This window comes from Electrophorus electricus, chromosome 15 (assembly GCF_041902795.1).
Source record: "Electrophorus electricus isolate QZ-2024a chromosome 15, ASM4190279v1, whole genome shotgun sequence".
Taxonomy (NCBI): Eukaryota; Metazoa; Chordata; class Actinopteri; order Gymnotiformes; family Gymnotidae; genus Electrophorus; species Electrophorus electricus.
In genome coordinates, this window is record NC_137511.1 from 2366504 (window position 1) to 2377500 (window position 10997).

The window sequence follows — 10997 nt, forward strand, 5'->3', positions numbered from 1 at the left end:
AGACTTCAGCAGGGGGAATGTCAGAAACATGATTAATTGCCAGTTGTCATAAACGTCTACGTCTTAATTAAAGCAGCGACAGCTCTGCTAAGAAAACCTCCGTCGTGGTGGTTGTTGGATGAGTTTGACTGAGAGCTGCTATGGGCCTGATTGGCTGGCCCTCACAATACATGCTGTTCGGTGACGCGCAACAGCTTGTGGTGAATGGGAGCATCACTTAATAACAAACAATTAGTAGGTAATGGGGTTGGGCGCAGATGCTGAACGCAGGCCAGGAAAGCACCTTAGCAACGTAACCTCAGCCGAGGAGTCTGCATTGTTCAACTTAGAATGCACGGCCTGTCAGAACCAAGGTGATGCTACGGTAAAGATAATTTTCTCTCTGGTTGTATAGGGCCAGTTAGCACCAGATACTGGGAGGGGGTATTTGTTCTGTCTGTTGAGTGTTAGGAGGTGTGTAAGCTTGCGCGCGCTGCCAGTTGTTGACGCCGATCTCCTGACTTTAGAGGTCTGAATAGAACAGAACTGTCAATCTCGTCTAATGAAGAAAAAATATTATACGTCATGGCAATTTAATAATGAATTTAATAAACTGACATAATAAATTCATGGGGAGGATATAATACCCATCAGATATCAAATGTTCTTGACAAATGGGTTGTGCTGCTCCCTGTGGACTATCAGTTACACAGACCCAAGCCTCTTGATTTTTAAACTCTCATAATTTGCTCTGAATGCAGGATGGCTGCCCTCCAGAGTGCTGCATAATGAAGCGCGTCGTTCTGTTGAAAGAGCCCCTTCTTTCCTTGATCCTGGTGTAGAATGACAATGCCTGACCAACACCCATTCTGATGATTTCAGGGCATTCTCTTCTGCAAAAGTGAGTGCTTGAAGACCCCCGAGGACCTGGTGAAGGTATATCTCCACGAGTCTAACCGCGTTTACCGAGACAAGATGGTAGAAGACAAGGACTTTGCTGCCTTTGACAAGCTGCAGTCGGAAACAGTAGGGAACCTTTCCAAGGTGAGAGGCTTCAGCTGTGCATCTGAGGAAGCAAGCAGCGTCATTAGGCCGGGTGAGGCCGCCCCACTCCCGCGCCGGCTCACGGGGGCAGCGTTAATCAGAGCAAAACCATGTCAGCCCCACTGCTATCAGTCCAGCAAATTAAGGGGGATTGAAAGGATGGCGAGAGGAGAAGAAAATATTTCATAGTTTTTCTTTTCCACCGCACTCCCCGACACCCTGTTTATCAAAGAGTGGTCATGCTAGAGAGACAGAACTGACACCCCATCTTCATGAAACACACACACACGCTCACACACCCACGCACGCTGTCCAGTCAAATCTGCCAGGCCCAGCTGTGCTCAAGTTTTTAACGAACCCGTCAAGAAAGGAACCCGGCCAACAAGCAGTGCTGGCTGCAGAGATAGGAAAGAAAGAATTACATTAACAGTGTCAATTGAAACACAAAAGAGGCCAGTACTCTGGGTAAAAAGAATTTTAATGCAATTGGAGAGGGTCCCCTCCCAAGCCAACGACATGCTAGAGTTTTTAATCAAGATTTAATACTTGCTGCCGTGCTAAGAGGAGTTGGTGTTCCTGACAGGTTATAGAGGAGGCCCTGGAGGAGGCCAAGGTGATGAATATGTACTGCCACTTTGCCCTGGGCATCAGCGAGCCCAGATACATGCCCGTGCAGTCCTGGGACAGCCTGAACAAAACCCTCCTGGAGGCTCTCAACAGTTACAACGAAGTCAACGCCGCTCTCAATCTCGTCCTCTTCGAGGATGCCATGGCCCATATGTAAGAAGGAGGTTTTCCAGAAACTGTTCTGAGATCAGGGAGAAGGTGTGCTAAGTTAGCGAACTGTGATACGGTTCTTCCGTCGCACACTGCTGTCCCAGAACTCAACACCAACGAGGACAGAGCTGATGGGAAAGCATCAGGCTGATTATGATAGTGTTCTTGACGACAACGATGACGACGATGATGATGATGATGGTGGTGATGATGATAATGACTGTGCTCTGTTCTGCAACAACAGCTCTAATTTCCTTTCTCCTTTCTGCTTTTCCGCCCTCCTTGTCTGGTTCAGCTGTCGGATCAACCGCATCCTGGAGTCTCCCCGGGGGAACGCCCTGTTGGTCGGGGTGGGCGGGAGTGGTAAGCAGAGTCTGACGCGCCTGGCAGCCTTCATCAGCTCTCTAGAGGTCTTCCAGATCACGCTGAAGAAAGGATACGGCATTGCGGACCTTAAGGTGCTGTCTCCAATACCGCAATTGTCCATGAGGCAGCATTAGAGTGCCTCTCAGTTCCACAGACACATCGCCCCATCACCGTCGCATCACACTTAATGATGAGTTGACATATTAATGAGATACTGTTGTCAAGGGTTGAGGGTTTTTTTGCCATTTGCTCTATTGTTGCGGTGTTTCTCACAGGAATATAAATCTTTTATGTGAGTGTGCTGGACAGCTCTGCAAAAGCTGAAGCCAATAGCATCTGAATAATTAACAAGTGTACGAAGAGGCTCTTTGGCACCTTGTGATAATATGTAGGCCTCTAGCTCATCAACTTTATGTCCACCACGTATTTCATTCCGGCTGTGTTCCTGGGGACATGGACGGGCTGAGTGTGTGTGTGTGTATTTGTGTGTGTTTTCAGAGCGATTTGGGCACGCTGTACATCAAAGCCGGGGTAAAGAATGTTGGCACGGTCTTCCTCATGACAGATGCCCAGGTCGCAGATGAGAAGTTCCTTGTGTTAGTGAACGACCTTTTGGCATCTGGTAAGCGCTGCCGTGGGTCCATGCCTGTTGCCGTGGGCATTAAAGCCAGCTCTTTTCTCCTGCCAGCTGTGAGGAGCAGGGTGAAGCACTTCTTATGCCTATGATGCATGGATTGCAAGATATTTAGTGGTGTGAGTCTGTAAACGCTTAAATGTGGTGATCTGGGCACTCAGTACCAAACCCACAGTCTAGGCCTGGTGGAATACTCACATCTGTTAATTCAACAGGATACCTGGGCCTCTTAGCCGTCATGGCCCCTAGGTCAGCCTCTTCCCTCCCACACAGGTGAGATCCCAGACCTGTTCCCTGACGACGAGGTGGAGAACATCATCGGCGGTGTGAGAAACGAAGTGCGTGCCCTCGGCCTCCTGGACAGCAGGGAAAACTGCTGGAAGTTCTTCATCGATCGCGTCCGCCGCCAACTCAAGGTGTGGGAGCGCTGTGATTCATGGAACCAAATGCATCTATGATGCAAAAAAACCCCTCTCAATAGACACTCTGTTCTTGTGATATAACTGTATGATAGAAAATGTACTCTTGTGTATTTGAAAATGGATTAGTCCTGCCATAGAGGCAGAGACCTCAGTGTTCATACAGGGGGTGGGGGCAGTGGGGAGGTGGGTATTGGTGGAGAAGATGGGAAGATGAAGAAGCGCCCCATTTTGCAGGTGGCCCTGTGCTTCTCCCCTGTGGGCAGCAGGCTGCGGGTGCGCGGCAGGAAGTTCCCAGCCTTGGTCAACTGCACGGCCATCAACTGGTTCCACGAGTGGCCGCAGGAGGCCCTGGAGTCGGTCAGCCTGAGGTTCTTGCACGAGGTTGAGCACATCGAGGTGAGAAGTGCCCGGAAAGTGGCTCGCACAGCAGGTCACTCCATAGGGGTGGACGTTGCGCACCATAATGCTTAGCACCTTGCATAAGAGATCAGAAAGGTGCTTTGGTTGTAGATGTAAAGGCCTGTGCCACTTGTGCAAGCTACAGGCGGAGCTTGGCAGCCTTGTAGCAGATTAATCAGTAAAAAATTGCACTGCTTTTACTGCGAGCGACAGCCCCGTGTGGTCCCTAAGTGAGAGAGACTCTCAAATTCGGCTGCTAATATAGTTTAGTACGGAGTGCGTTTTTTTTTTTTTTTTGCAAGTCAGGATGCCTGGAGTCATGATGAAAATAATTAGGTTACACATGGTGGTGTGAAGATGTTCTCTGCTTTCTATTTGGGAGGAAATGAAACAATAATCTGAAGCGAATGCAGTGACATTGACACCTCTGGCGAGATGCTGTTCTCTTACACTTGGATGAAAATTAGACGATTTTTTTGTCTTCTTCTCTTGTCTAGCCAGAAATAAAGGAGTCAGTGAGTAAGTTTATGGCTTACGTCCATGTCAGCGTAAACAAGACCTCAAAGGACTACCTGGCCAACGAGAGGCGATACAACTACACAACACCCAAGTCCTTTCTGGAACAGATCAAGCTGTACAGGAACCTGCTGGCCCTCAAGAGGAAGGACCTCACCACTAAGATGGAGCGGCTTGAAAACGGCTTGCAGAAGCTCAACAGCGCGACCGCTCAGGTGTGCCCTCCACCATGACTGCATGAACGAAGCCCCATATTGCCGAGAAGTACTTTACTGTACTGTAAGATCTCTAGCGTCAAATGATCTACCCAATCAGGTCATGCACTCATTTCTGAACACCGATGAGGCCTGCTGAAGATGTAATTGAATAGATCGCGGCTTTCAACATCATTTAACGAATGGTTTGTTTAACCCTTTCTTGGCATGTTGGTCCAGGTTAAGTCATTGGAATCATTCTAACCGTGATCGAAACAAGAACTGCAGGGGTCACTTCCTAAACGGACACTGCAGTACTTTATTATCATTAAAGCCACAAGGACAAATTTGCAACAATTGTGGAAATATATTCTTATTTAGATTCCCAGTGCTCATTATAGAGGTCACAGTGATGTGACATCGTAGCACTCGAAGCTCTCGACATAGATTAACGGCGTCCTGTTTGGATTCTCAGAGGCAACGCACGTACACTAAAAAGAGCCATCATTGAAATGAACCTCAACACTCACTTCTTGGCACAAGCCATTTTATTTTTGAATGCCACCCCCATAGATGTCTCTTTGGAAAGACCAAGTAGAATGGGCTCTGATTGGTTGGCTCGGGAGTTGGTCCCCATTACTGCTGCACTTCCTTTTTTTTCAGCCATTAACTTCCCCTGTTGCTTTCAGGAAAGGCAGCGGGTCAGATCGTATCAATTCTGCAGTGTGCTTCACACATGATGTGCATTTTAATAAGGGTCAGAAAGGTCCGTGGAATGAATTAATAGCTGAACATCATCTCTGAATAACCAACATGTGATTTTTAGTATGCATAAACTTTGTGGAAATGAGCGTAATGTTGTCTGATGGCCCCACTAAAAGGGCTGCTGTCGCTGTGACTGCAGAATATTGTCAGTGCCAATTATTACCCTCGTAATGCGGCGTTGCTTTGGCTCTGGTTAATTCCAGGGGCTGCTTGTGTAACGCTCCCAGCGCTAAGAGCTGTGCTATGGTTTCGCGGGTTTCTTCTGAAGCTGACTGTGTCAGGTTAGAGGCGGGCGGGTATGAATCCCAGAGGTGCAGACCTGCTGAAACATTCTTCTCATTCCCAACTAATAGCCTCAGGGCTACATCCTGGGCCCCGTCACACTTTCGATGGATAAGCAATTGGAAAGCTCATTTGTGCATATAGATTGCACTTCCAGGGAAGGAGAGGGGGTGCAGAGAAACTGATGTGAATCTTTCGAAACTTTGTCCGAACATTCCATCGTACCCAGAAAGGCCGACGCCCACCACAGTGGCCTATTTAAATTAACGGCTCGGGGACCGATGAGGAAGAAGATGAGGAAGGAGCCTGGTTGGAAGAGCGGTAAAGCTCTCCGAATAAGAAGTCTCCAAATAAGAAGTAGGCGTTAATGAGGCTGAAAGTTTATTGGTGTTGCTCCAATCTGCTTTATTAAAGTGGGACTGCTGTACAATGTAATTAGAGGATATTGATGCAAGCCGCCTGCTCCCTGCCCACGTGCAGGAGCTCTCTTCTGGATGTTTGCCAGGTCATACGTTATTAGCTCCATGACTCTCTGCATGACCGTTTTCCTTCTGTCTCACTTTTATCTTCTCGGTATTTCATACAACATGTATCATGCAGTGTAGTATATCGTCTTTCGAGTAAAAGGAGTCAGGACTGGCATAAACCTCCTTCCCCCAAAATGTTACATGTATATAAGCCATCGCGGGCTTTAGTATGCAGTGAAGCTAATGTATAGTTATCTTTGCGTTCGCCAGCCCGTGTGGCACGCACCGCTGATGGCGAAAGGGAGAGGACCAGTAGTGTCTAACAGAAGTCATCTCGGATGCACGTGCTTCGGTGGAAGCTTCGTGGTTTGTGTAGTTCATCCTGTGTAACGGAGCGGCGTGCACCTCCCCGAGTAGCTTCTCTTCGGCTGAAGAGGGGATCATTATAGCTGTTTCATGTCGTTTGGAGAGTACAGAGGGAAAGACTCCGATGAAGAGGGGTTTAAGTGTGCTTTCTAACTGCGCTTTGCGGGCAATTAGTACTCCATCATCTCTACCTCCTATTCATCAGTTTAATTACCCACACGATAGCGAGTTGATTTTGTGTGTGTTTCGCCGTCCTGCTACCCCGAAGGCGGTTTGTCCCAGACGTCTCATTTTCCTGTGGCTAATCAGCTCATTTGGAAGCTAAAAAAAAGAATCTGTTTTTGATTTCTCGTGTACCACCTTGAGAAGAGTTGAGTTTGCAGAGCAACTTTCTCCGCTTCACTCCTCTGACTGTTTGTGTAGTTAGCCGGCACACCACTTCCCTTTAGCTCTTTGCTGACGACAGTTATGAAGCTAATTGCTCATTCCTTGTGTTTCTTTCATTCCAATTTTCTCCTCTGATTGACTTTTCCCTCTCTCACAATGTTTGGCTTACAACGTTAGCAGCAGTAACATAATCGGGTCCTGTGATTAGAAGAGACCGTCTATTAAACGACCCACATCAGTCATATGTACACAAACACAACTGTGGTTCTTGCTCTTGTTCTTGCCTGAGAGAAATTTTTTTATTTATCAATTAAAAATGACAGCGCACTCATTTCTCAGATAAAATCTTAAATACAATTTTACCCGGACTCCAAAACAAAAACAAATGATGTGTTATTCATATGCTCCGGCGTTGCAATTACACGATAATGACAAATTCAGTGTTCATGCCACATATATCTTACAGCTTATGCATTTTGCAGTCGGCCACTTTATGCAATAAAGCCTGTGCACAGTAGAGCATGTTTTCCTCAGTTATTTAATCTCCTGTGCACCGGCAATAACTGATTATACAGGCACAAAACTTTGTTAGCCGTGACCTGAGCTGCTTTGCGCTGCGGTAGGTGGATGACCTGAAGGCCAAGCTGGCAGCCCAGGAGGTGAACCTGAAGCAGAAGACGGCGGATGCGGACAAGCTGATCCAGGTGGTGGGCGTGGAGGCGGAGAAAGTGAGCCGGGAGAAGGCCGTGGCTGACGAGGAGGAGCAGAAGGTGGCCAGCATCGCCGAGGTGGTGAGCAGGAAGCAGAAGGACTGCGAGGAGGACCTGGCCAAGGCAGAACCCGCCCTCCTAGCAGCTCAGGAGGCACTCAACACGCTCAACAAGGTCAAGACTACGGAACCACATAAATGGGCAACAGACTGTTGCATTGTTATAAGCTATTATAAGAATATTTTACCAAGAAAAACATACAAGTGAAAAGTAGCATCATGCTAACAGGTGCCCAGTGATTTTTATCCATTGTTAGCCACGATAGTATTTATGATCTGAAGCATAGTGTTTAGTATAAAATTATTTCGTTTCTAATTACTGTACAGTTTTTAAAATGTTGCATTACTTATTGTAGAACAACCTGACAGAGCTGAAGTCTTTTGGCGCTCCCGTGACCGCTGTCACCAATGTAACGGCTGCTGTCATGGTCCTCACTGCCGCCAGCGGCCAAGTTCCAAAGGACCGAAGCTGGAAAGCGGCCAAGGTGATGATGGCCAAGGTGGACACCTTCCTGGACTCGCTGATCAGCTTCAACAAGGAGGACATCCACAAGAACAGCCTGAAAGCTGTCCAGCCTTACCTCCAGGACCCAGAGTTCAAGCCCGAGCTGGTGGCCGCCAAGTCCAACGCGGCGGCGGGCCTCTGCTCTTGGGTCATTAACATTGTGAAGTTTTATGAGGTCTACTGTGAAGTGGAACCCAAGAGGCAAGCCCTCAACAAGGCCAATGCTGAGCTGGCCTCCGCCCAGGAAAAGCTCTCCATCATCAAGGCGAAAATCAATGCAAGTTAGCCAGGGTCGGACCTGGGTCTCATATTGTTATTCTCTGGTCTCCAAGAGTGTAGTCCTGATGTTCAGAGGCTTTGTTGTGTTATATGAGAAGCTCCTTGCGCAAGTATTGTATGTTCGGAAAGGCAAATTGCTGCATTATAACACAATAGATATTTAGCTATTTTGCAACTGCCAAGTGTTTGCCGAGTTAATGCCGAAATGTTTGGTGTTTTACACTTCGAAGTGGTAAACCTATGTCTTCATCTGCTAATTGTATTTCTCACACAGCATGATTTCATTGATGAGATGTCTAACTTTTCTTTAACCTTCCAGAGTCTCTCAGGTGCTTTTTTTCGGCTGAGCTGTATTTGTTTGCTCTGTTGTCGTGTAGCTAGCGTTTAGAAGCCTAGTCCCTGTCTGTGTCTCTGTGTGTTAACAGCTCCTGTTCCTTCTCTCCCCTCTGACAGCACCTTAATGAGAACCTGGCCACACTGACAGCTAAGTTTGAGAGAGCCACCGCAGACAAGCTGAGGTGCCAGCATGAGGCTGAGTCCACAGCACGCACAATCTCCCTCGCCAACGCACTGGTGAGCCCATACACACACACGGACACATACATACACACACATACACACACACACACATGCGTGCGCACACACAAACATGCACACGGACACATACATACACACATACACACACACACGGACACATACATACACACACATACACACACACACGGACACATACATACACACACATACACACACACACGCACACACACACACACACACATACACACACACGGTAACATACATACACACACGGACACATACATACACACACATACACACACACGGTAACATACATACACACACGGACACATACATACACACACATACACACACACGGTAACATACATACACACACGGACACATACATACACACACATACACACACACGGTAACATACATACACACACGGACACATACATACACACACATACACACACACACACACATGCGTGCGCACACACAAACATGCACACGGACACATACATACACACATACACACACACACACGGACACATACATACACACACATACACACACACACACGGACACATACATACACACACATACACACACACACACGGACACATACATACACACACATACACACACACACGGACACATACATACACACACATACACACACACGGTAACATACATACACACACGGACACATACATACACACACATACACACACACGGTAACATACATACACACACGGACACATACATACACACACATACACACACACGGACACATACATACACACACGGACACATACATACACACACATACACACACACACACACACACATGCGTGCGCACACACAAACATGCACACGGACACATACATACACACATACACACACACACACGGACACATACATACACACACATACACACACACACGGACACATACATACACACACATACACACACACACGGACACATACATACACACACATACACACACACGGTAACATACATACACACACGGACACATACATACACACACATACACACACACGGTAACATACATACACACACGGACACATACATACACACACATACACACACACGGTAACATACATACACACACGGACACATACATACACACACATACACACACACGGACACATACATACACACACGGACACATACATACACACACATACACACACACGGACACATACATACACACACATACACACACACGGACACATACATACACACACATACACACACACGGACACATACATACACAGACACGGACACATACATACATACACACACACACACACACATGCGTGCGCACACACATACACACACACGGACACATACATACACACACGGACACATACATACACACACGGACACATACATACACACACACGGACACATACATACACACACACGGACACATACATACACACACACGGACACATACATACACACACATACACACACACGGACACATACATACACACACATACACACACACGGACACATACATACACACACATACACACACAAGGACACATACATACACACACAGACACGGACACATACATACACACACACACACGGACACATACATACACACGCATACACAGACACGGACACATACATACATACACACACACACACACATGCGTGCGCACACACAAACATACACACGGACACATACATACACACATACACACACACGGACACATACATACACACACACGGACACATACATACACACACACGGACACATACATACATACACACACACACTGACACATACATACACACACATACACACACACGGTAACATACATACACACACGGACACATACATACACACACATACACACACACGGACACATACATACACACACGGACACATACATACACACACATACACACACACGGACACATACATACACACACGGACACATACATACACACACATACACACACACGGACACATACATACACACACATACACACACACGGACACAAACATACACACACATACACACACACGGACACATACATACACACACACAGACACGGACACATACATACATACACACACACACACACACATGCGTGCGCACACACATACACACACACGGACACATACATACACACACGGACACATACATACACACACACGGACACATACATACACACACATACACACACACACGGACACATACATACACACACATACACACACACACGGACACACACATACACACACATACACACACATACACACACACGGACACACACATACACA

General features: G+C 47.0%; 1 protein-coding gene across 5 annotated transcripts in view; it reads left to right on the forward strand.

Moving 5' to 3' along the window:
- The window catches only part of dnah9 (dynein, axonemal, heavy chain 9), a 71868-nt gene that overhangs the window by 28733 nt on the left and 32138 nt on the right, over positions 1–10997 (forward strand). For 4 of the 5 annotated variants that reach the window (XM_026999642.3, XM_081697420.1, XM_081697421.1 and 1 more), the window contains 10 exons: positions 862–1023; positions 1607–1803; positions 2096–2258; positions 2665–2788; positions 3074–3216; positions 3457–3618; positions 4119–4352; positions 7222–7482; positions 7724–8149; positions 8605–8724. In XM_026999642.3, coding sequence (XP_026855443.3) covers positions 862–1023; positions 1607–1803; positions 2096–2258; positions 2665–2788; positions 3074–3216; positions 3457–3618; positions 4119–4352; positions 7222–7482; positions 7724–8149; positions 8605–8724 — 1992 coding nt within the window. The remainder of the gene's footprint in view (positions 1–861; positions 1024–1606; positions 1804–2095; positions 2259–2664; positions 2789–3073; positions 3217–3456; positions 3619–4118; positions 4353–7221; positions 7483–7723; positions 8150–8604; positions 8725–10997) is intronic. The other variant, XM_081697422.1, reaches the window with a different exon arrangement.